Source organism: Haemaphysalis longicornis, unplaced genomic scaffold (assembly GCF_048455015.1).
Source record: "Haemaphysalis longicornis isolate Haplotype H1 unplaced genomic scaffold, Haemaphysalis longicornis Haplotype H1 scaffold_13, whole genome shotgun sequence".
In the NCBI taxonomy this organism is placed as follows: Eukaryota; Metazoa; Arthropoda; class Arachnida; order Ixodida; family Ixodidae; genus Haemaphysalis; species Haemaphysalis longicornis.
Window position 1 is genome coordinate 6,181,694 of NW_027526233.1, and position 26,420 is coordinate 6,208,113.

The 26,420-nt window shown below is 46.1% G+C and overlaps 2 protein-coding genes across 8 annotated transcripts in view; both read left to right on the forward strand.

Annotated features, from left to right (window-relative positions):
• Nucleotides 1-15,293, forward strand: part of LOC144164223 (glutaminyl-peptide cyclotransferase-like) — a 42,903-nt gene extending 27,610 nt beyond the window's left edge. For all 5 annotated transcript variants that reach the window (XM_077694737.1, XM_077694738.1, XM_077694736.1 and 2 more), the window contains 6 exons: nucleotides 352-510; nucleotides 3,962-4,072; nucleotides 5,803-5,988; nucleotides 10,067-10,166; nucleotides 12,199-12,318; nucleotides 15,085-15,293. In XM_077694737.1, the coding sequence (XP_077550863.1) occupies nucleotides 352-510; nucleotides 3,962-4,072; nucleotides 5,803-5,988; nucleotides 10,067-10,166; nucleotides 12,199-12,318; nucleotides 15,085-15,230 (822 nt within the window). In that variant the 3' untranslated portion in view covers nucleotides 15,231-15,293. The remainder of the gene's footprint in view (nucleotides 1-351; nucleotides 511-3,961; nucleotides 4,073-5,802; nucleotides 5,989-10,066; nucleotides 10,167-12,198; nucleotides 12,319-15,084) is intronic.
• A 4,817-nt stretch (nucleotides 15,294-20,110) lies between these two features.
• The window catches only part of LOC144164226 (uncharacterized), a 42,681-nt gene continuing 36,371 nt past the window's right edge, over nucleotides 20,111-26,420 (forward strand). Inside the window, exon 1 of one of the 3 annotated variants that reach the window (XM_077694742.1) lies at nucleotides 20,111-20,401. In XM_077694742.1, the coding sequence (XP_077550868.1) occupies nucleotides 20,390-20,401 (12 nt within the window). In that variant the 5' untranslated portion in view covers nucleotides 20,111-20,389. The remainder of the gene's footprint in view (nucleotides 20,402-26,420) is intronic. The other 2 variants (XM_077694741.1, XM_077694743.1) reach the window with 2 other exon arrangements.

Below are 26,420 nucleotides of genomic sequence, written 5' to 3' on the forward strand. Positions count from 1 at the left end.
TGTCATATCAGCAGTATTTTGCCGATTTAGCAATAGTTCGTGCTTTATAGCCATTTTTACTTGTTTTTTTTTTTTTTGTCTTTTCTTCTCAAACTTGACGCATATAAGCTCAATGTAAAATGTAAGCTCAATGTAATTGGGCCTGTTTCTCCGATTGAAATTTTTTGAAAGCGAGCGCTTGTGTTGTTCTGTTCTGTTCTCTTGTTCTGCAGTGCAAACTTTTGTCGTGTATAATGAGCAAGCCCACTTGGCTCTTTGCCCACCACTTCTCGCTGAAGTCTTGGTAGACGTTTATTGGGCGAGTGTGGACGGTCATCGTTTTCTTCTTATCCCCCCCGGTGGCACGTGCAGTTTGTGCAGCAATCGATGGACCAGCTCGGCTGGCATGTGGAGGAGGACCACTTCGAGGCCCCAACGCCCCACGGGAGCAAAGCCTTCAGTAACGTGGTGGCCACCCTGGACCCCGACGCCTGCCACCGCCTTGTCCTCGCATGCCACTACGACTCTATGGTACAAACAACCACTGGCTCTGACACCATCCATCTCTTTTTTTTTCTTTCTTAGTACTGGGGGAAATCTGTCGCAGGGGTCCACAGTTCTTCATTAGACACCAGTTGTGAAACTGCGCTTCGAAATCCAGATGGCACAGCACCTAGGGGATGAGAACAACCTAACAAGGACAAGAACAAGAACAACCTAGGGAAGCATTTACGTAATAACACAACCTAATAAAGTAAAGCCTGTTTTTCAAGTTACAAAACATAAATGATGGAACAGTTGCTTACGTTTTCATGGTGTATTTTCTGTGACTTATGGCAGTAGCCGTATTCAGTGTGACCCTGTTTGCCCCAGTACAGGGGAGCCAACTACTGACTGGCTTTTGATATCGTATGGGTCCTATGATGGGTTTCGCAACTGGGGTGTACCGTAAAAACTCGTTGATACGCTTAAAAAGAAAGCACGAGGGAGAAAGACACAATCTGGGAAAACATGCTGTTTGGTAAAAAACGTACTATGAGGAATTTTAAGTGTTCACAATTGAGAGCACAGTAATCAGGAAATCGTATGAACTGAGAACATATCAACAGGGTTCTACCGCATCGGATAATTCTGGCCGGGGTCTTGGCCTGTCGTGCTTCGGCTGGTGTGCCACTGTCATGTACTGGCTAGGAACGCTCCACATGGCTGTCTGTGGCTACAAAAAAAAAATGTAAACGTAAATGATTGCTAAGTGTTGTTGATAATTGCAAATGATTATTTCTAGTTGTCTTATCTGTAGAATAGTGGAGCTCCGAAAGCTTATTTGTCAGGGATTACTCGGAAGCTCCATGCAAAGTGAACATGAACAAAAATGTTGCCCTTTATTGATGATTTTGGCTACAGCAGTGCAGAGGAGCCACGTGGCTAGCCAAGCCAAGTACGAGAGGAATGTTACTAGCTGCTAGGGCGGTGTCCTTAATGGCATTTCCCTGTACTGCTTGTATTAGTATGAAAATGCATGTCACCACTGCCTGCTTTGACTCTTGGGTTGGCCATGACCATATATTTTCATACTAAGATATACCTGCAGGATATACTAGGTCGTGCCATCATGGGCGCTGTAATAGCAGCTGCAAGTGTTCCTCCTTCACTTGGCTTGGCTAACCACGTGGCTTTTTTTTGCTCCTGTAGCCAAGATCAACAAAAAGGCGTAACATTTTTTTTTTCTTCCATAGAGCTTCACTAAGGAATTGGGCTAGCTGGTTTTGCATGATTGTTGACTGTGCTTTTGGTTGCAAGGTACACAAATTACAGAGGACAAACGAACGAAGTGGTGAGCTCGAGTGCAAACTAACGATTTATTACAAGCACAATATTTTCTTGGGAATCCAAACACGCAGAAAGAGTTACGAGGTACGAATGGAAAGGGGAAAAAGTGAAAGAGAACTTTTTGGTGATACACACAGGCTCAAGACGTCACAATCTGGCCAAAGGCCCTTAATCTTTGTTTCAGAAAAGAAGCGAGGATAAAGTGCTTTTCTTCTTTCGTGGTGGTGGCGTAGATCAGTGGCCACCATTTACACGCAAAATAAAACAAGATCCTGTTACGTCGTAAAAAAATTGCCAGTACATGGCCGTGGGGGTGCCACTGCCTCATCTTTTTTGCATAACATTTTGTGTTATTCAAGCGAAGCTTTGGATGTCTTACTGATGGTGCATGTTGCGTCGAAAATGCGCTGCAGGAAAGCCAACTTTCTCTGACAATGACGATGATCGATGATCGATGATCGTGGGTCAAGGGAAAGAAAAAAATGCGTCCCGTGGTCAGAATCAACCTGGGTTCTTCGCATCATGAAGTCCATCCAACTGCACCATTTCTGCACGATCAAAGCAGTTTGGGTTTGGAGGGGGGTGGATGGACGTGCAAAATTAGGCAGAACAATTATACACCCCTTTGTCTAAAGATGGCCATGGATCAATGTGAAGCTTTCTTCATGCGAAATTTAATTGAATGTTTGAATTGAATGTTTATTAGCATTTGTCACGTGAAGTTTACAAACACTGATTGGACCCATAGCCAGAGGCTAGTGCAGGGTCCAATAAGAAAAGTAATGGACAGAAGCGGGAAATATCAATTACGCGTATAACAGATGTAGCTATACAGACACTGTAAATATATACTTCCACGTAATTATGAGCTCAATCATTTACAGAGTAGAGAAGTCTTTCTCTCCTTAAACAATCGGGTCACAAAAAACAAAACTACACGTGTGCATACAATCAAAAAGTTATGACAGATCACTTTGTGGACACACCCAGCAACATCAGTTAAAATACAAAAAAACGCTATAACTGTCACGGGTTTTAGGAAGAGGAAAAAAAGGCTAGGTTTACAAGATTCATCAGTGTATAATTATACAAATAGAAGTGTTTACCACCAAAGAAAAAAATGAAGCAGTTACAGCCTGATCAAGAATTGATTTTTTAGTTTTACCACAGCATTTTGTGATCTCTTCAATTCAGTGGGCAAACTTTTCCAGCTCTTTATCCCTGTGAATTGCAACAATCTCTCCCCATAAACGTTACTTCTTGGTGCCAAAAGGTAAAGTTACCAAATGGTGAAGGGTCAAAGCGGCTTCATAAGTCAAACTTGCTGTAACCAGAAGTTCAAACTGTGTGGGAGTCAAAGTCAAAACTGAGACAACAACCAAAGAATCCCTCACGCGAACGCTTGACGTTCAACCATCGTCGTCGTCAGACAAAGGGGTTCGTAATTTTTTGTTTGGAGTTTGTGATAAAATCGTTATTTATTTGGAAAATATTGCAGGCCACAAAATGGCCCGAGCAGGAGTGGGGGTATTACAATGCAAATTGCTAACAATACAAGCGCGGAAAAATAAGACACATATGCAATACAGTATTACACAAAATCAAAATCCGCTTCAAAATAATCTGCGATACATTTTAAAACATTACCAGACTCAAAGATTTGTTGTGGCAGTTCGTTCCAATTTGTTATTGTGCGAGGAAAAAAAGAGTATTTAAAATTGTTAGTACGGGCAAAGATAGGTGCGAGGCTGTGTAAATGATATCGTCTTGTAGGACACGAAGAGTAGGGGAGCAAGGGCGTTTGATAGGCCTAGCATGATTTTGTTGCTAGATAAATAGAAAAGAAATTTTAGTCTTTCTATTTTTCTTCGGCACTCTAAAGTTTGAATTTGGTTGTTATCATCAGTTCAATTGGCGTGTCAGACTGACGAAAGCGGTTGAAAATAAAACGAACCGCTGATCTTTGAATTTTCTCAAGATTTTTGTTATCTCTTTTGGATCCCAAACCCCACATGCATGTTCTAAACTAGACCACATTGTTGTTATCGGCACAAAGCAGTCTTCTTAATGAACTGAACTCGTACTGTCTTCCTGGCAGCCCTTAACGCTGTAACGCCCAAGTTGTTCCTGTGCTGTTCCTCCTCCACCACAGATTCACAAGCGGGGCGTCTTCTTGGGGGCCACGGACTCGGCCGTGCCCTGTGCCCAGCTCATCTACCTGGCCACCGTGCTGGACCGGAGGCTGAAAGAGCAGAAGCGCAAGGTGCCACCCTTTCCCCTCCACTGTTCTCCACTATCATCATCAGCCTTGTGCCCGCTGCACAGATCTCCAGCCACGTCTGCCGTGAGCGGTCCGAGTCCAAAAAAAAAAAAGTCACACAGAGCAAACAGGACAGGGGATTAGAAAACACACAGGACAGAGACGGTTCTGCCTTTGGTCTGTGTCCTACGTGTTTTCTAATCTCCCACCCTGTTTTGTGTGTGCTGTATGGTTTGTTCAAAATCATGAACCAGCGAGCTGAGTCCACCCGTTGCCCCCGTAGTTCATCCTTCCTTGGCCGACCTTGGCTGGCAGTCCTTGGCCTACCCCTATTGCGTTTACGGTCTATTGGCAGGCGCTCCGTTAATAAACGGATGGTTCACCCGTTGCCCCTCAAGCGTGTGATGTGACCCGCCCATGCCCAGTTTCGTTGCGTACTTTGAACTGGGATGTCTTCCACACGGGTCTGTTCCCTAATTCACGCTGTTCCCTAATTCAGCTGTTCTTCAGCCCCCCCCCAGCTCCGCCATTTCTCCAGCCTTGCACTGCTAATGCAAGTTGCGCCAATTTTTCTCGCATTTTAGTAGCCCCAGAAAGACTATCATTTTTAAAAGGGCATAGTAAGGAGTGCCCATACGCATATGCCCCTTGTGCTCACACTCGAGCAGGTGCGAAAGCCGGCTTCACTGTTATAATACCCTATCTGTGGTGATGCACCCTTTACAGGGGGTGGAGTTTTTTCTTGGTATTTTTTTTGCTAACGCCACCGGACCTAGCTCAAGCTTAAATGACTCCGATGTTAAAAAAAAGAGGTGGGCTCAAAAAGCATTCCCAATTACAGCTGAACCTCGTTATAAGAGACACTGATGTAAGAGACAAATGGGTATAAGAGACACTATTGACCCACATGGTTGGCTGCCCTATCTTTCCCATTAAATCGACCTCTTTTATAACAGACATCGGATGTAGAAGATTGGTTATAAGGGACAAGTCATCCTTGAACTTTAATCAATAATCTCACTTGTAATAGACATTTTAACTTCAGACGCAGTGCCACCAGTCACTAATTGCAGTTGCTTCCATCCTGGAAGCACAGGTGGACGACAGACGCCTGCAGTCGCTATTTATTATAACTTCAGCAAACACACAGTGGTTCAGTCAGCTATGAAATGACGATGAGAAGCCCTGCCAATGGAAATGCAACTTACAGAAGTGGTTGAAGCTTACTGCCATCCAATGGAGCGCGATCGCACATGCGGGTTCTCCCACTGGCATAGCTCCCAATCAAAAAGCATCGCAGATGTTGAGTCCTGCAAGCATAATGAATAGCCTGAGCACACAGCGGAAGAAGCTGTGCGCTCCGCCTATTCATCAGGCTTGTGAACTCAACATGTACGATTCATCTTTCACAAATGGGGAAAGAAAAAAAAGCTTGCAGAATCGGTTGTAAAATATACAGTGTAAATACAGTTATGAAGCAAACAAAGATTCAGAACTGTTTCATAAATTCTGGGGGCCAAACATAAATTAGAATGAATCTTTTGAAACATGCTGTAGCATTCTTTTGAGCTTGTTTTTGTCATAGGGTGCCCACATTGAACTAGGGTCTGATTAGTAAGTGAAAACATGGTACCCTGCTTATAAGAGACATCTCGTATAAGAGACAGAAACTGCTCCCCGGTACGTGTCTTTTATAAAGGGGTTCAACTGTACTTTAACTTCTTTCACCGCAGAATGATGGCCTGACGCTGCAGCTGGTCTTCTTTGACGGCGAGGAGGCCTTTGTGCGCTGGAGCTCCCAGGACTCGCTGTACGGCTCGCGCCACCTGGCTGCCGCCTGGCACCGTAACAGCACCGAGGGTCATCCCTTGGAGAACTGTCTGCTTAACGCTGACATCACCACTCAGATCGACCGCATGGTGCGTCCATTATTTCGGTCTCGTCCCCCCCCGCCCCACTTGTGACTATCAGGTCCCTAGCAAGCGCAGCCAAGTGACGCGTGGCGCCATCTGGGGGTGCGTCTGGCACGAGAAACTACGAATGATAGCTGCGGAAAAGTTGGCTTCACCACGCGATGGCTCCGCAGTGCTGGAAAGCCCAGCACTTGCAAACCTTTCAGTCAACGTGTTTGTGCACTTTGAAAGGAGATTGTGCCTAACCCTTGACATGGTGTATTTATTCTTGCATAACTTGTCTGTCGATGCTGCTGTAGTTTGCGAGCAGATTGAGCGGACAGACTGGTCTTAAAGCCGTTTTTTATTCACTAAGCAATAAAACTGCGCAGCATTATGGAGTTTTCTGTGCTGATTTGAAATCTGCAATTATATTTTTGTGCAAGGTGAATATTTTCTGAGCTAATTAATGATTAATTTTCACTTTTTTGTGTCACAACTACAAAATAAGTACTTGCCACGTTGCTGGGCAGAAATATCACTAAAATGTATGTTTTTTTTTTAATTTAGCCATTTTTCATCGTTTCACAGCATACTGAACTGCTCTGCCAGAAATGGCTCACAGGTGGTGTCAGTTGAACGCAATAATAACTTTCCAACGCCTCCACTGAAAATTTGTTTCCAACATTGTATTCTGCACACGTTTAGGTATCGGAAGCAAAAAATAATTACAATTGTACCTGCTCTGGGTGCCGAGATAACAGCCGGCAAAATGCTAGCTTTGTGTTACAGGAAAAGTGCCGTTTTGCCATCGAATTATGCGCGAACTGAACTGTAGAGTGCACTTTAAAATGCTATTTACAATAAAATATGGTGCCTTTTGATGAGAAAATTCCCAAACTGATGGAAAAGCGGCCGTGGATGCCGAAAATGCCATATTTCAGAAAACGCTTTTGTGACCGTTTTTCGGCCGCAAAAACCCATCTGCCCACTTAAGCCTGAAAAAAAACTGAGGAAACGACTCGTGTCACGTTCAACATGCTCGCTGTATAACGCACTCTTTGCACCAGGCAGAGGAAGAGCCGTGGGAGCAACTTCCGTTGCTGCTGTTCAGTTGTGTGGCTGATGGCGTAATGCCGTTCCACTCCAAGCGTTCTGTTATCAAAGGGGGCGCAATGCACTGTTCCCAGGAAAGTGAAGGCCAACGACGAGCAGGTTGCTTTTGTGCTAGGAGACAGTTTGACTCAGTTTGTGAGTTGGACGACTCGGACCACAGAGCGCTAATAGCTGGTGGTTGAAGGCTTATCCTGTTTGGCATCCAGTGTGAGCCTCTCAGTCCTGCCCTGTTATGCATACACTGCGTGACGAAAGGGTCCAGTGCTAAACATATCTGGAACTACATTAGGAATCCGTGCAAGCTTTTTTGCAGACAGGCCACAAACATTGGGGGGTGTATGCAGTGGACGTTGTGGCTGTCGTGTTTGCTGTTGTTGTTCTGGACCCTCTGCATGTGCTGCTTGCTTGGTCTCACTTTTAACTCCTTAAAGGAGCCATGAAGAGAAAACACAAGTTTGGTTCATTCGAAAGATTGTCTCGTTAGAATCATACTGATACCACTTTTAACGTAAACTTCGCTCAAATAAGCTACATAATTAGGAAAAACGGGAATGGTCATGCGACCCACCAGCTCATTTCCCGCAACAGAATTTGTGATGTCACATGAGCTAAGCTCTGCGATTGGCGGAGGCTGGCAGAAGCAGACGCAAATTAGGTAGAGCTTACAAACTAGACGAACGAGCGATTTGCGCTTAAATTTAGGGCACATTCTTTACAAAGCAATAAGAATTATGGGACAAACAGTGGAAGTTACGAAAGCACATGTAAACATAGAAGTACTGATGCGTTCTGCTGTTCGTACTGCGCACAGCATGCTTTGGTTTAGCTGCACAGCACTATGGGGCTTGGGGTTGTCTCAGACGACACTGGCCGATTGACGCAAGCAACGGTGTCTTACGTGACCCCATTTGTCGAGCGAGCACTGTTTCAGGGAACGAATATTTTCTCCCAGAACAAAAACAAGCCAGGTTTAAATGCGGACAAAAACAAACCAAACGCTTGCCACGGTATGGTGGCGCCATCTAGGTAACGGAACGTAAAGAAACGCGGGAACAAACCACACCGCTGTACAGTGTGGAGACAACCTTTGAACGGTCCCGTGCCGCCGCAATTGGGCCAACGGGCTCAACGCGTTATTCTTTTCGTTTCCCACGAGACCTAGCAACGCGAAACAGACAATATGATTCAAACTTCTTCAGTAAACCGCGTTGCGGCGATAATTTTAGCGCGGTTTTGACACAATGACTTGCTTCGGCGGCGAGCGAGCAACCGAACATGGCGGCGCCAGCGTTACGTGTCTCTACCCTGTACGGCGGATGCGTGAATGAAGGTACTCTAGGCTGCAGAGCGGTCGGTTCCTGTGATGTCACTTGGGACCACGAAAACGCACGATTGAGCGGGAAAATCAAAATTTTAACCTAAATTGTTTAATTTCTCAGTGAATAAAGCACCGTTTGTATCCGGACAAGCGCTGGGGGCACTATAAAACACGAAATCTTTCGAATAGAACCAACTTGCATTTTCTCTTCATGGCTCCTTTAAGGGCTTACGACGACCTAAGCTCGTCGTGAGCAGTTGCCAGTATTTTGCTTATGCCGAGCTGTGCTCGTCACGGGTCTTTTGCGATGCTGCAAGAGGCTTTTGACGAGCCCTGCTCGTCAAACGGTGCTTTTCTATTTACAACATAGATGGCAGCACGGGTTCCACCACTGGTGCTTGTATTCAATGAGTTTCCACCCTAGATAGCGGAACGGGTGGTTTCTTTCTCGCACGTTTTACAAACATGGCCTCATCCAGGCGCTGTCCTGGTGCGAAAAGTCTGTCTTCTTCAGAAGATGAAAGTGAGAGGGATGAGGATATCGGCTGTGTGTTTGATTCTTCAAGTAAAGAGGATAGCGATGACGTTTTTATGGACAGCGACTCCGAAGGGGAAGACAGCCGCTATGATACGATGGAAAGCTCCAGTGAATAGTACCGCATAGACCCTGAGGAGGCTGTCTGGTCTGCGTAGTGCCGCGCTCTGAATGCTACCTCGCAGATACTAGCCTCACCTAGCTTCAGGTGAACTATCGAGGAATAGTGCATTATCTGCGCGGCAATTGAAACCCAGCCTTCACTTTGGGGAAGTGCAGAAATTTATTTGTGAATACATTTGATATACCCCAGGTATAGCGTATCATATGGAGTGGAGAATGAGCAATAAAACTATCATGTGCTGTGAAATATTTTATATAATATCTTTTTGTTTTGAACATGTTACTGAAGCATATCACATCATTAAAAAAATTGCCCATTTTAGAATATAATTCTTTCGTTTAATGAGCCCTTAAGGGGTTAAAGACTACTTGAACGTGACAATTTTTGCCTGTCTGTCCCCCGATTCAGCCACCCAGCCAAAGTGAAAAGAATTCCTGAACAAGACGTTTATAGTGGCAAAAGCTTTCCGAACCGCTGAATGTGGAAACACACTTTTCAAACTTCCCAAAATTGTTGAGCAAAAAAAAATATCATCAGTCGTATATGATGCAACACAGAAATGCACAGTGTTTTCTTAATTTTGAAAATCAGTGTGTACTTGATATTTGTGATAGTAAATAAAAAATACGCATTGGCAAATCAGTCATAAAATATAGAAGCCATGAATTATTGATACCGACTAGCCTGAACCCAAACTAAAATATATATATATATATATATATATATATATATATATATATATATATATATATATATATATATATATATATATATATATATATTTACCCAAAAATACAAGGAGGGCTTCTGGCTCGCAACAGCAACAACTGGTTTGAAAGGTGTGAGAGCAGGGGAAATTGAATTTAGCAAGATGGGATTGTCTTCCGACGACATTTGCAGCAAAGCGAGCAGATATGTTGCTTCTTTTTGTTGAATTCACGCTCTTGAACCGCTATTGCCCTGTAAGGGCCTTGTGAGGTACTATCCCTGAAAGGATGCTGTTCCCTTGCAGGAGGTCCTGGTGCTTCTGGACCTTCTGGGCGCCCCCAACCCACGCTTCTACAGCTACTTTGCCGACACAAGGCCCGTCTACGAGCGGTTCGTCGACATAGGTGGGTCGCACGGCCTCCCACTTTCTCAGAGTTCTTCCGTGTTTACCAGTTGCTTCAGAACATGGGGCTGTCTAAGCTTTATTGAGGCTTAAGGGCAAGTGTATGTGCATGACACCTAGCTAGGGACTAAGGCGGAATTTTGCAAACACGCGCTTAAGGGACACATGGGACCGAAAAATTGTCCAGAACCGCATTTTTTACGTATGACTTTTTTTTATTTGCAGTTTTTCTTCTCAGAATGCCATACTGGGAACAGCACCGGGTACTTATAAATGCCATACAGGCCCAATTTCAACAAAAACATAATTTTTCCATAATTCCCCACTTCTTCATCACGAGTTGTATCGCAGGGATAGGAAATTCTCGAGAGGTACTCCCCAGCATGAAGTGCAGCTAGAAAGGTCGTTTCTTTTGCACTGTCATGCTGAATGTTTAGCTTATCCAACAGGGGAAGCACATTTTGCATTTTTTGTTTCAGTAGTTGTTCAATAAGCGTTATTTTTAATTGGTCAACAGGAGAATTACAATTGATGTAAACTTGTATGTGATTGCGCAACAAAAAAACACCTGCTTCCCACATTTCATTCCCCACAGCTTCTCGTATTCATGACTTGGAGGTAATTTTTTCTTGAATAGTTTTTTTTCCTATTTTTAAGAACATTCAAGGAAGATTTTAATGGGTGGAATTATAAGAGAGAGTGTTGGGATCTCTACATAGCAGACAAAAGACGCGCGATTGGTGGGTAGGGACAGTGACGACTCCAGTGGCCGTACAGGTGGCCGCGTTGTGTCAGGGGAGGCATGTGGCGAGGGGTATACAGCTTGGGAAAAAGGTCATGGTGGTGGAGAGTGGGGCTGCAACCATACCCTCCCCGTAAGTGGCTGTGCAACACAGGATGTGGGGAAGCCAGCGTGCAAGGATCAAGCTTGCAGACAAAGATCAAAGGTCATGCAGACAAAGTGAAAGTTTGTTTTATACGAAAGATTTCGTGCTTTGTAGTGCCCCAAGCGCTTGTCCGGAAGCAGGCGATGCCGTATTCACTGAGAAAGTAATCAAGTTGAAACTTTGACTCTCCCGCCAAATCGTGTGTTTTCAACGTCTGCAGTGACATCACAAGAGCAGGTCTTGAAGCTGCTGTGGAGCCTTGTTTACCGTTAGTCAACCTAGATGGCGCCACCATACCGTGACAGGCGGTTTTCTGCCGTTGCTTTGTTTTTTGACCATATTTGTGCGTGGCTTGTTTTTGTTATGGTGGAAAATAATTGTTTTCGGGAAACATGATGTTCACTCGGCAAATATGGTCACGTAAGGCAATGTTGCTTACACCGATTGGCCAGTGTCATCTGAGGCAACTCCAAAGCGCTGGACTGCTTTGCAACTAAAACAAGCATAGTGCACACAGTACCAACAGCAGTACGCATCAGTACTTCTATGCTTACGTGTACTTTCGTAACTTCCACTGTGTTTACTCGACCATTTTTACTGCTATAGCAATAATGTACCCTAAATGTAAACGCAAATAGCTCGTTCGGCAAGCTTATAGGCCCTGCCTAATTTTCGTTTGCTTTTGCCGGCCTCAGCCAATCACAGAGCTGGCACATATGACATCATACGTTCTATTGCTGGAAATGAGCTAGTTGATTGCATGGCCATCCCCTTTTTGCTGGTCATGTAGCTTATTTCGGTGAATTTTACGTTAAAAGTGGTGTCAGTACGATTCTAACGAGGCAACCTTTGAAATGAACCAAACTTGTGTTTTGTCTGCATAGTCCTCTTAAAGTTGGCTTCACCTCTGAACACAAACGCATTGCTGGAAAGACATTGTTTGGGGGCATTAACGGCCCTCTTATATTAGTAAAAACGTTTCCCTATTTTTTGTGAATGTTTTTTCATGTGCTTAAGGTTGTTGGTCTATAGTGCTCAGTCTAAGCGGGAGAGAATCTGCTGTATCCTAGTTGTATACGGTAAAAAGCGCTCGAAAACTTTGCTCTGACCACAGGATGGTTTTTCTTTCCCTTGTTCGTTGTTCAGAGAACCGCCTGAATGATGCGGGGGCCATGGAGACCAGCTACGGTCGCCGCACCAACTACTTCGTCAACTCCTCCCAGCTGGCGCTCATTGAGGACGACCACATTCCCTTCCTCAGGAAAAGTGGGTACCCACTGTGCTCGCGCTGTCGTCCGCTCCGGGGAACGTCTTGTGTCTACACTAGTCCGTTTCGCGTCTAGGGTGGGGCCAACCGTCCATTTGTTTCTTTCCTTTTAAGTGCGGAGCACTTTGGGAGCCTTGTTACAGTCGAATCCCGCTACAACGAAATTGACGGGACGTGCGAAAAATTTCGTTGAAGCGGAAATTCGTTGAGGCGAAATCTGCTCCAACACACCACGGAAAGGCCAGAAAAATAGCCCCGTATGTTTCCGCATCATTGGCAGCATAATACAATGTTTAGGAAAAGGAGTGACACGCAACGACGTCATGTTTGTTCGGATAGCGAACATACCAATGGTTATCTGTTTTTTCACTGCACGCTAAGAACGCGTTACGGAGGGGGGTGAAGAAATGCAGGCGCAAAACATATTGCTGCACAACAAAGCATGTCCACTGAGCTGATTACTTGCAGATAGCTGCAAGGCCGTCGGAAGCCCCCCTCTTGCTTGTGGCAGGAGCAGTGCCGTTATCTTATCCTCTGACAGGGCACGGCAGCTACTGACCTTGGCAGGCAAGACGCACGCGCTTGCATTTAACATGACCGTGCGCTCGCGACTAAGATAGTATGACTTGGCTTCAAGACCAAACACGCAAACATGATTTTTGCTCTTGGCTATGAAGAATGGTAGAAGGAAAACAACAAGGGCAGCTGCTTACAACACATACATGACGGCGCCGCACCGGCAGCGGAGCACATTCGTGCGATTTCAACTGGATACGGATTGGCTGTAGCTCCGGCTTGGCGAACCGGGCCTGCGTCTCAAGTAAATGGCAGCGTGGGCGCACCACGCAACGTCTTCGGTGAGACTAAGCGTCCTGAATGTATAAAAAGTTACAGATAGCTGGCATTATGCTTATTTTATTGTAAAATAATTGTTCAAACCCAGCCCAAATCGTCGAGAATTTCGTTGAAGCCAAAGCAAGTCTGACAAATGGTTCGTTGTGGCGAGGACTTTGTTGCATTGACTTCTGCGGCTAGCTGACGGGGAATCGGAAATATTTCGTTGAAACGGAAATTTCGTTGAAGCGGAGTTCGTTGTAGCGGCGTTCGACTGTATAACGAACATTGATATAGCGAATTACCAGCTACGGCAAACTAAATACGACCTTTGGTTGGCCACACTTTATTTCAGCGACACTTATTTTTTTTTATAAGGAAGCCGAAACCGCCAGAGCCACGCGTGATGTCGGCTCTAGCGAAGAAATATTTGGTTCACGCGCGGCTTTTAACTTGGTAGTTAGGTTAAAAAAGCAGAATATAAAAAGTGGAGGATAACAGTTTGTAAAACTGCAGAAGTCGACAAGGCCCTTTGGTGCATGGACAGTGTGGAAAACTTCATACCGCAGGGCTGTGAATAGCCGCCAGGCGAGCATCGCAGGTTCCTCCAAATAAATTAGAACACAGGCCTATTTTGTCAAACGCACTTTGCTCTGTCGTAATTTAATATTGCCATGTTCCAGTCCATTTAGTTTGAAAAGGCCAAAAAGAGTCAGCTAAGGATTACCTCAGGTATAGCGGGTTTGAAGCCTGCTATAATGCGCTTAGTATTCAGGATTTTTGCATGACCGAGATTGCCGATTTGTTCAAGCCAATTTTTACCTCTGCTGTTGCAACAAATATTGGATATAACGAACGAATTTACTGCCCCTATGCTACTTTGTTGTAACGAGGGCCGACTTGCGAATGCATTACGCGGTGTCGTGCCCTGGGAAGTCTGATTGGAATTGAACGGTCCCTTTTTGACCAACTGGGCTTCCAATTGGGAGGAGCAAATGGACTGGTCATTTCATATCACACCCGTTGTGCTTCTGATTGGTACAGTTGCGATTCTGGCTGGACCAGTTGCACTTGCAATTGGTGCAATTGGATCTCCAGTGTTTCTCAGCCATTTTGCTGCCTCCGCACTTGCTTGTGCTTTTGGGACAGGGAGCAACCTTTTTCTCATTTTTTTTGTTTCTTGTTGCGCCTGCAACAGTGCGAGCAAGAGCTCTGTTCCTTTTGTGCTTGCTGTTATCTCGAACCTTCTGGAGCCTTTCGGTGCCAATTTTAATGCGTCGTCTCTTTCCCCCCACCCCGTCAAATAAGCACAGGAGCTCCGGTTTATGTTAACTTACATTTTGCCTCAATGGGGACACGTATAACTAGAGTCAGCAGCTTTAGTTGTTTGGATTGGTTCTGCCCATATGCACTTCTTTTTTCATGAATTGTAAGCGTTTGGCCCAGCAGCTGAATCCAATGACAGACAGGCCAAAATTTTTGTGTTTAAGGGGGACTCAGCTCACCACATTCGTAGGGTCCTTACATGTTCATCACCCATGGCCTTGAAAAGCATCGGGTACAGACACAAAATTTTTCAGAGATGCGTGAAAATGTTCCCAATGGCCTAGTTTTTTTTCTTTGTAAAATATAATTTTTTGTTGAAATAAAAAAATAAACAACAAACACGTTTTGGTTTATCCAGAGCCTGTCACTGGGTGGTGCTAGCTGTCCAGCAAGTCTTATTTATTTATCTATTTAAGTAAACAAGTGACATATTTCGTAAGTAAGTAAACTAGGCTGTTTGGAGGACCTTCAGGGGCCGCAAAACCTTTCTTATAAGTGCACGATGGGTTGTGAAGTGGTTAGTCTCGCGGGAATGTGAACGGGTGAGTGTCCCTTTTGAGAGGTTCCCAAGAGGTTCTCAGTCGGCTGTCCCCCTCTGTATGCAGACGTCCCCATCGTGCACGTGATCCCCAACCCCTTCCCGGACGTGTGGCACACGCTGGACGACAACGAGGCCAACCTGCACCAGCCGACCATCAACAACCTGAACAAGATCTTCAAGGCGTTTGTCAGCGAGTACCTGCAGCTGTGAAGCCCACCTGCTATTTATAAATACGTGTCGCTATTTTGTATTAAAGCTGCGTTTACGTTTTTACCCCCGGCTGCCACTACCCGTGCTTTGCTCTGCACGAACACTTATTCCGTATGGCAGATGTCTAGACCTCTCAGAATGTAGCTGCAAGTGCAGTCTTACGAAAGGCGAACACAGCTTTAACTTCGTTTGTGTTCGTGTTTCCAGGAAGCACGGCCGCATTTCTTAGCGTCTATGGACGGACACTGTGGGACAAAAAACACAAGTGAGACTTTTCTTTTTTTTTTTTCTACCACACTTTGCGTCTGCGATTCCGAGACAGTTGCTTATCTGCACAACGTATAACCTCGGCGTCTTGGCTCACTATCTCCAAATGTTCAAAAAGGGAAAAAGCGTGTTTGTTTATCACCTGCGCAATGCTCTGACAGAAACAACTTAACCTGTGGGGGAGGGGAAGCGGGTTCCCGCTATCTTCCAAGGTGCATCAACCAAAGGGCAGTTGTGGTTATCACGTGAGTGCAAACGGAAGACGCACACTATTTTTTTTTTTTATATGTCTAAGTTCGTGGAGAGCTAGGAACACGCGCTGTGTGTCAGATGGCTGATTGCTTCTTTCTCACGACGCTAAAACGTTGCCCCAGCTGCGCCAGCCGATCGGAGGACTCGCCGAAAAACCACACTGCAAACGGTATTGTGTTTCGGCCAGCTGTGTTTTAAGCAGTATGCTTATGCATTGAGTTCTATTGGAGGCACACCGGTGGTCAGAAAAACCCGCATTATATCCAGTCCTGCACTATAAGCAGTTATGTTATAAATGGTTTACGCAGTAGTAGAGCACTTCTGGAACTCTGCTGCGGAATGCAAGCAGTGCAAGCAGCCCTGGTTCGATGAAGCTGACAAGCAAGTGTATTGGCCCCCAGTTAGGGGCATAAACTGGACTCAGCTAACCATTTACCACAAAATAATGCTTGCTTTTCAAATTGCCGAACATTAAATTAGGTAATCTTCACTTATGTTTCTTTTCTGACTTGCGGAAGCAGCCGCAAGTGCTTGAGTACTAGTTCAACTTTCTGTCGACAGATGGCAGGCTAGTCAACTTACCCCTGTTTGGCCCCAGAGCAGTGGGCCAAAGTGCTTCAAGAAAAACAGCGCTAAACACCACGACAGAAAAAACAAAGAACGACGACACATGCGCCGGCATGGTGTGGACCGGTTTTTGATTGCTTCAAGAAAAAGGGCTCTAAAAACCATGACAGAAAAAATGAAGAACGACGAAACAGGTAGGCTGTCATGGTTTTGAGCGCTCTTTTTCTTGAAGCAATATGAAGCGAAAACTTGAAGCAAAAACCATGACAGCGCACCCGTTTCTTTATCCTCCATTTTTTTCTGTCGTGGTTTTTTAGCACCCTTTTTCTTGAAGCAATATGTGCCAACTAAACCAGCAGCACATTTTTATGCTTTGTGCGCAGTTCCAAGACCAGCAGCTAGCACCACTGGCATTGAAAAAGTACAGCATTTTGGTTACTGTTGTCTGTTTTGAATACAAAAGCATCATTTCATTTCATTTATTCAATACTGCAGGCTTACAAAGCCCGAGCACGAGCGGCAAGACAGGTACAGTTTTACAAAAGCCACTTCTGTGCAAAAGTATACTGAAAAAAGGAATACAGTAATACAGGGTAAAAACAGTGGTAAAAAGTAGCGTGAATTTTGAAACACGTAAATTACAGTGGCACAGCAAAAAGAAAAACACGGTAGGAGTTAAAGAATGCTAGATAATTCACAAGACAACCGTATCAACGCTGCAAACTTCAGTCTGGGACAGTGACGCTTGAGTTCAAACTGTATTCTTCGATGGTGCAAGCGATGAAACGAGAACCTGACTATGTTAGTTCTGGCAAAAAAACGGGGTTAAAGAAAGGCCACGCGTGTAACGGGTTTTTCTTGTTCGAAGGGGCCTAAGATAGGCAGCATGGTCTAACCCAAGCTTACTGAACAATTGGTGGAGAAACCTTGAGCGAAGGAATTCCCGTCTTAACTTGAGATTACACAATGAGTGAAAAATCCAGCATCATTGTTGGCCTTGGCATATAACAATGGAATGGCTACATGGAAAGCGTTCCAAGGCACAAGGCATTCCATAGCGTGAGCTTTAAAGTAGTGACAGATGGCCATCCATGCCAGTACACCACATACTAAGAATGCAGCTGAATGAGTGAGCAGACAGTGAAATTTACCATGGTCACCATCGCCAACTCTCCTGTCACAATGCAGCAGAAACAAGCAGCCACACAACGCGTAGGAGACAGATCAAAGCCATTCAAAAGCGTGATGGAGCACCACAAAGCAGAGCATCTCTGGTGGAAAGATTACAAGGCCGTTTGAAAATGCAAGGTGGAACCAAGGGGTCAAAAGCACTCGGCATACATTCATGTTTTCGTATTCGCAACAAGTAAGGAGTCTCCTTAGAAACCTTCGTCGCAAATTCTTATGGCTAGCTGTTCGTCTTTTGAGAATTTTCTGTGCTAGATGCTGCGGCGTTTTATCTCCACTTGAGAAAACGTACGCATGCAGTCGCAACGGGGAACAGACAGTTGCCACGGTTGGTGGAAAATTGCTGCTTCCGTTGTTATAGAGAAAAGTTACACAGAAGTGCAAGTTGAGGCACACTTGCCTTCGACTCTCTCCCTGATCGCTGGTCTTGGTTGCGCTCAGTATAGTGATGAAAAACTACAACTATTACTTCTCGAGCACTTGATTGAGGTTCATGGTAAAGCCAAGGGGGCCTGATGTCAACATGCAACATCCTTCTATGTGAAACCTAGAAAACTGGCTAGTTTGCCGTCTGGGCCGGTTTTATTATAGAACAGCTTGTGGGCAGCACCCCGACAAAAAATAAATTTACAAGAAATGGGTATGATAGCGCGAAGAAAAATGCATTATGGATTGCCACCCAGCCGCAGCTAGTAAATGGGGCAGCCAACTATATACGTATGCCGCAATGCTAAGCCTATAGTTCTCTAGGCTTAGCAACATGGGGGGTACGGCTTATCCAAATGCTTCGAAACGTCGGGATTCGAGAGTTATGTGGCTGTATCACCAAGTGCACCCAAAGAACGCCACAGCACGTAGGGCAATGAAGGAGATGCGTTCACTGCCAATACACTCGGTTGCGCTGAGGAAGACGATTGGGCTGGCCTTGAAGAAGCGTGGAGGTGAATGATGGGGTCGTTTCTGACCGCTTCGCTTTGGAGGACGCCTTCACGTTGACTCTCGCCCATACGGGAATAGGTGCCAACGAGGCGGCCAACCGAGAAGCTCGAGCCATGACTGCCTGAGCAGGCCCTTTGTTGGAGACCAAGCACGGCCTTCCCGGGACATTCTCATCTCGTACCGGGAGATCACGCAGCATTCGCCTCCTCCGCCGCCACTATCCCCCCCCAGCCTCACACAGGAGGAGGCCAGAACCTGGCGCCTCCTCCAAACGCACTCCTTCCCCTGCACAGCGTCCCTCTCCCACTCACACACTTCCCTCTTCCCCTCCCCACTCTGCGGCGCCCGAGACTATCAACTACACTCTCTGTGACTGCCCGCGCTCCCCTTTCCCCGCACCCACCCATTGGAAGCAGGCCCTGTGGAGCTCGACCCTGGAGACCCAGGCCACCCTCGTCTCCAGGGCCCAACAGATCGCGGAGACCCTCTGGGCACCCGCCGCCTCCTCCCCCTGACCCAGCCGTAAATAAAGTGGTTCTCTCTCTCTCTCTCTCTGACATCATTGCTACCAAGTAACTGAAGACTGTCGTGCAGGACTGATGGCAAGGGCGAAGCCCCAAGGTACTTTAAAACTGCGCTCAAATTTCACCTCGGCCAGATTTAATATGAACGGACAACCAAACATACTCGGACATGACTGGTAGCCCCGTGGACTGCGCGGTTCATTGAGCATCCGAAATAGCTCCGTCGCCGGCGGTGCTGCACTTGCCGGCGGATCGCCCGAACAGCCATGAAGCGGAAGTGACATTGCTGTCGGCCCTGCGCTTTTTCCTGTGGCCAGCCGGAAGAACCGGGCGAGCTGAGGCCGCTGGCCGCGCTTCTTCTAAGAACTGCGGCGAGGGCGAAACGTTGCGTGCAGGTTTGCCACCGCTCGCTCGCTGGCTTGGCCGGCTGGAACGTCACGTCAGCCTGGCCGTAATGGCCGCGCTCAATTCGGTTTCAAAATGTGTGATTTTTGATGGTCGTTTGCACCGCGGATACGCGTATTTCAGCTGCAATATCTTGTATCTTGCAGTCTTTTTAGGCAGAGTATACAAAAATAACGTTTTCAAGAGGTTGACATTTTGAGTGCATGCAGTTGGCCTTTTCTGCAGAGTATGTCGGCGAACTCATGTTGGTAAACCTATCTGCGCATTTATTATATTATTTTTATGGTGATTTTTATTTTTATGATTTTCTGATTTTTTAGCAGGTATATTTTTTATGACTGCGGTGCTTTTGGAAACTTTTGGTACTATATCGGCAACTCCAGACGGGGACGCTACCCACCCCAGCCCTATAAAGCACGTGTGCCCGGACGTGTACACGAGTGACCTATGCCGCACATGCCAGGAGGAGATGTGCTGCGTCCTCCCGTTCATCGGGGCCGCGGCGCGCGGCAATGCGGCCTGAAAGCAGACGACGCGCCTACATTATGGCGCATGCGCAGAAAGCAGTGGGCTAAGATAAGGAAGCGATGGTTTAATAACACTCAAAAAGCGTATGGTTTCTGCCTTTTATTGTTCTCATTAGTTTATTTGTAAACATTTGAATGTTTTTGTTGTGTTGAAATGTCTCGAACAAGGCATTCTAATCATCATCATCAATATTATGCAAACGGAGAACGTTTGTGAGCATGGTTTGCATGATGGTTTGTAAGAAACGTGCTGTTTAAGCTTATTCAGAACTGTTCTGCAGTGCTGAATTCGGAACGCCAAGTCGCTCGAAGCGTCCGAGACGTGAACGTTCGTTTTCGTGCCTCATTTCCAGGTGCATAGACTTAGTTTCATTCGCATCTAGACCCCAGAGTGCTTGGGAACAATCTTTGGAAAGGAAAAAAGACCGCGGTTTCAGCTGTCAACAACCTCCAGCGGCGTCGTCGAGCAAGCCAGAGGAGGCGGCCCGCGATGTCGGCACAGGTAGGAGTTAACAGAATTGAAAGTTCGGCGAGTTGGTGATACGTCCGAGAAATAGACGACCCAGGCGCCTTTCGTGTACCTCTGACGAAACAACGCTCGCAACAGAACGAATCGGGAAGGTGCTCGCAACACATCGTCGAGTGGTTTGTAGTGGTCCTTCGTCTTGTAGTCATTGCTAGTTATTAAACCGTTACTGAGCTGGCTAGACTCCCCGGCTGAAAGTTCCGCTGCGTATGGGTGACAGTAAAGTTCGCCCGAATGACGACTCTCTTAGGCACTTTCAGCGAAAAGGACGCGGCGTTCACTGAATGAATCGCCCCTGTGGTCGGAATGCCTTCTCTTCATATTTTCCTTTTCTGTGGCAATTCGGGGAAGTAAGGGGGGGGGGGGTATTTTATAACGCGCAACGAAATGCACCTTTTTCCACTACCGGTTCCGCTAGTGGCCGCCACGGCGAACTAAAAACTACAGTAGGGCACACCCCCAAGAAAGTTTCGCTTCGGAGAACTCGTGCACAAAATATCCTGGTCCTGCAGTCCTTTCCGCTCTTACCCGTCACCCATACTTTTCGCGTGAATGTCACGGTAGCAGTAAGGTCCCTTTTCAGGGACCTTAGGTAGCAGGCGCACGTTGCCGTGACTAATCAGCAGTGGTCTATGCTCCCTTAAATTTTTTCTTTTTTTCCAGTTTCGTTACTCCCTCACTGGCAGCCATGTGCGCCCGCAGCATGGTCAGCCTCAAACGTCTTTGCCCCGTTTCTTAGAAAACCACCCGCCGCGGTGGCTCAGTGGCTAAGGCGTTGCGCTGCTGAGCACGAGGTCGCGGGTTCGATTCCCGGCCGCGGCGGCCGCTTTTCTGATGGAGGCGAAAAGCAAAAACGCCCGTGTGTACGAGATTTCGGCGCACGATAAAGATCCCCAGGTGGTCAAAATTAATCCGGAGCCCTCCACTACGGCGCGCCTCATCGCCTGCGTTGCGTCGGCGCGTTAAACCCCAGAATCAATCAAGTTTCTTAGAAAACCGTTTTTGTGTGCGCGTATAAACCCACAACGAGGTGTCGAAAGAGAAATAAAGAAAACGTGCAGCGCTGGACAGTATAGTCGCTTCGCCCTTTTGTTTATTTTGCCCGAGGCGCCTGCCAAGAATGGCGGACTGGCAGCCCGCGCATGCGCAGATCGCTTCTGGAAAAAGGTCCATTAACTTCGCCTCTGTCATATTCCAGATTGAGGAACGTTGCCCGAAAGTGGCACACCCAGAATTTGAGGGGCTTCGCTGCCCCATTTGTGCTCCAAAGTACGTGAAAAGAAAAAAAAAAGAAGTGTTTTTGGGGTCTGTTTGTCGAGCATTGTTTAGTATTGTAACACTAGTTGAACAGACACCAGAGGGAGAGCTGAGCAGACTGGTTGGACGCTGTATACTCGCAAACGCACAACATATTGTTGGGCAAGTTGGTGCGCATGTTTAATGAAAAAGATTAGAGTGTGGTAACGGCGACAAGTTGTCGATGTCCTAGTCGCTCTCTAATTTTCTCACCAGTCACAACCGCGTTTAAACATTTGACGCCTAAAACTTTAATTTTTTGGTTAAGGTCATGATTTTGATGATCTTAGCGGACACTGGACATGACAAAAGTGAAGTCATAAAAAAAATGAGCTCCATTAAGATGGACACAATGTGGTGTCTGCCCTGTGGAACATTGGACATTTGCGGCTCCATCTAGCAGTTGAACAAGAATGCTATCTTGATCGGCATGGTTTATGGTTCAAGTGGAGACCATAAACGTAAAGTTGGTGTTGCTTGTATTAACAGCCAAATGGCACGATTTTGCTTACCTGTCACAAGTCAATTGAGCTGCCGGGCTCAATGCGAGTCGAGGCCTAAACAAGCTTGGTTTTTTAATTGATTTAAATGCCTGTCAGCCTAAATTTAACTCAGGACACAGGCGAAAGATGAAGCACCAACGCTGACTTTTGATTTGCTCAGTTATGATTCAACTGGCTCAGATTCTGCCTAACTTGGTTTTCGAGTGGGCAAAAGTAGGTGCTGCCCCCTCTTGTTCACTTTCTGAAGATCCGCGTAGCCTCGTCTGTCCACATAAGGTGTTAAAAGTCCAAAACCCCACAAAGCCTGCGAGAAAAAAAAAAATGTTTGGGTTGCTCCTCGGCACTGCTGGGTATTAAAGGGTTAATGAACGCACTGTTTCTGAAGACCGTTAAATGCATGCGCTATAGTGGCAGAATCTGGAATGTTAACTTTTTACGAGTCGGAACAGCTGGAGTACAGGGTATACTGTCGTCATCTAGCCAGGCTTGTTGATTTAAAAAGCCTCCGTTGCATTTAATGCTCCCTGCCGATGCTGACACCAGATTCTTCAAACACCAGCATAAAAGTTATCTTCCGCACAGGCACTAAAAAATGCACCATGCTCACTGATACAGCCCCTAATTTTGCCCTACGTGCACTTTCCTGCAGGACAGAGTACAGCACAATCCAAATCAAAATTCAGCACGTCAAGTGGGGGACAAACGTGGTGACCCAGTTGGGCATAGAGCAAGGAAGCTCCTTTGGTCTGTTACATTGCAGCCTTGGCTGCCAAGTGCCTGTTTGATGGAGTTGACGTTATCAGCACGGGTTTCCCAATGAGAGAAGGAAAACACAAGATTTCTAAAGTGAAAAAGCATGGCATGCTAGAAGCTGTTATTTAGAAAACTGAAAGGCACAGAAAACGCAGACGAAAGAAGAAACAAACGCAGCACAGAAAGTGCCACTTCAGCTAGGACTTGTGAAAAAATTCAAGAACGCATGAGATGAAGTGTTAAGCTCTAATCAGACCCTTTCTGGAAAGTCAGCTTCTCTTTCCAGTAGTGATGCTCTTTTCAACCGCCTTCTTGATACAAAAATATGCTTCTGCGGTTTCTGCCCAGAAAGCTGCTTTGCTTAAACATGGGAGTGCATTTGCACCTTCGCACTTTGTGGCATTTTTCTTTTTGTAGTTTTAGCTTATTCATTTAGGTCAAAAGGCACGGCAGCATAGAAATGAGTTGCATCTTTTGGTAGATTAAATATATTTTGAGGCGAAGAAAAACAAGAAAAAAAAATTGGAGCTTTCCACTAAGTCGCGCAAGGCTTGAACCACAGTGAAACTGGATGATCTCTTTCTGCGTAAGCTCTGAAGGACGCACCACCGCGCATTGCATTCATTTAGAAATTGTTTATTTACACGTTCCGTTGTCGCTTTTTACTGTGGCAGTAGCAGTCGTCGTCATATCCATCTGTGTCAGCGTCTTCCTCAAGCCTGACTGGCGGGCCCGGATCGTTTTGTCCGCATGCTTTCACATTTCTCCCAAAGTAGAACTTGTCAGCACGCGCAAGAATTGGCTGCAGCCGGCTTTGCGAACTGGGCGTCTGTAGCGCGAGCTGTCTTGTGCTTAGAGGCGCGGATGCACAACTGCTTTTTTGCCTTGCGAAAATTGCACTAAATGGACATACAGGGGAAAGAAGACAAACAGTGCGCAACTCCTAACTATCTATTTGCAGGAAAAGAGGTTGCCTTAAGTAGGCTTCTACATAAACATAAAACCATAAAAGCAGATAGTAAAAGCGATAGCACCCCTGCAAATACTCAGTCTGCCTACCGTATGCTGTCTAGAGAACGGAATTGATTGCTAAAATGTGATAATGACTGTTCACTGGCGCGCCCCTCGTGATTTTTTTAAGATGAAGTACGCTTCTGAAAGCTCACACACCAGTGTCTTGGCTTCTGTGAATGATAGCAGTTTCTTTGAGGCGCAGTGTAGAACCACAATCAGTACAATGAATGGGCAAGTGGGATCCATTGCTGTTGTTTATTGATAAATCGTGTTCGCTGAGGCGATCATTTATCCCTTTCAGTCACCGTGTCTCCATATGGAGACGCGACTTTCTTCGTCGTTTTCCTCGTGAAAATGAAGAGTTCATGCTGCAGAGCGGCGCGGTTGATGTTCGAAACCTACGGAAGTGAAAGGTAGCACCATGTGATGTGGAATGGCGGAACCGCACTTATAAACATTGTTTCAAAATGGACGCCACCAAGTTTTGTGGGAGCTCCGGTGTGTTGCCGTCCTAAGTTCTCTTTTACTGTGGCGTAAATCTAAAGGCTGAATAAAGGCTAAAGGCTAAATAAAGGCTAAAAACACCTCTTTCATGTGCAGAAATTATTATTTCACCGCGTTGTTTGTAAACTGCCTCAGGATATTTATTATTTTTTATTGGAAAAGCAGGATTGAGTAATGGTGTCTCCGTATGAGGATGCGACGCCATTTGCGTAATAAGTATTCTAGAGATGCTGAACTTTATTTCTTACCTATAGGCACCTGACACTGTTAAACCTGCAAGTATGGAATTTTTCTGCAGTGAATATAATAATTCGTGGCTGAAAGGGTTAAGCAATGTCCACTTTGCCCATTATATGACTTGTGTGGTGAGCGGTATCTGGTAAACAATACCAACTTTGCATCCCACGTAATGCATGGCATGTTCCTTCCCGCATGAACATTGACAGAAGCCGTGACACTGTGGCACATGAGCTTTCAGAAGTGTATTTCAATTAAAAAAAATCGCGAGGGGTACATCAGTGAACGGTTATTATCACTTTTTGGCAATGCATTCCGTTTTCCAGACAGCATGCGGTAGGCGGACAATGAGTATTGTGGTGTTGTTATCGCTGTTGCTATTGGTTTTTATGGTTTTTCTGTGTATGTCAAAGTCTATTTAAAGGGACACTGAAGTGATATGTAAACATTGCGGGATTACTAGCGCAAATTGTAGTCCGGAGTCCCCAGGCCATGTTTCGACCACTCTAGGCGCGTTTACGCAGTTTTATTTAGTAGAAAAACTAATTCGAAAATGCTGTCCTCCTCTCTTTACGCTCGCCCATTTTCTGCGGCGTTTTCGTGTGACGTCAGGAGGGGATGAGCTGGCAATTGGCTGCGCCACGGCTGCGCTACTGCACGGCTCCCCGGCCTTCAGACAGAGTCAGTCGGCCCAGCGTTTCGTCCGCCGGCCGCCGGCGGGTCGTCGCAATCAAGGCAGTTAAAACAAATTGCTTGGTCGCAATTCGTTCGCTTAGTTGAAACGAAGCCAGGACACGTTTGTGAATGGAAGAATGTGCCTTTCTTTACTTGGTTTGTTTGTACACTATATCTAGCTCCAAGTCAAGGTCGCTTCACACAAGCGCTGCACAAGCGCACATGCGACGCTTCGCTAACTGGTACGCCAGTAGGAAAATATAAGGCCTCTTGAAGGCGGGAGAAGAGTCAGCGAAGTTAATATAGGTACTAAAGAAATAAAATCAACTGATATTTTTACCGTACAGCGTAAAACTAGGGCGCGGGAAGCACTTTTTTGCGCTGGGCGAACAAGCACAGCGGTCAGCAGCACGACTACGCATCTGCGAACGCTTTTCCGTCTACGAAATGGAATTGCTAGACGTGAGCTACTGTGGAAACTCGGGCGACGCTTACTGCACGAGCGCAGTACAACAAATAGTCACCTAAGCTGCTTGAAATGCCAAAACTAAATAAAAGTGTAAACCGGTTGTGCAATATATACCCTATATTAGAAAGGCCTTCGCGCCCCGTTCCGTGGCTCAGTGGTCTGGGGCGCTAGGTGTGTCACCGCAAGTGTTTTAAAAGTCGCGAGTTCGAATCTCCGCGGGTACGTGCTTTTTTTTTTTGTAAGTTAACTTTTTTGTTTTCCGCCGATGTTTTCTATATTGAGTTCACCTTTTTTTGGGCCGCAACGTTGTGTACACGAACTAGTTCACAAAACACGCGCTGGCTGGCACTGACGCGCTAGCGAGTTCTCGTTGGCGTGCTGTTGCCATAAGCACCGACTGCTTGCAGGCAGTGGGCACAGGCCAGAATGAACAGACCCTTGGCCTGGTGCGAACACGCTTTTTACGATACAGGCATGAGGGAGGCAAGCTCCAAATATGGGGGAAAAGCGCATGACATTTGGGCGTCTGCGGGTACGCGGAGGG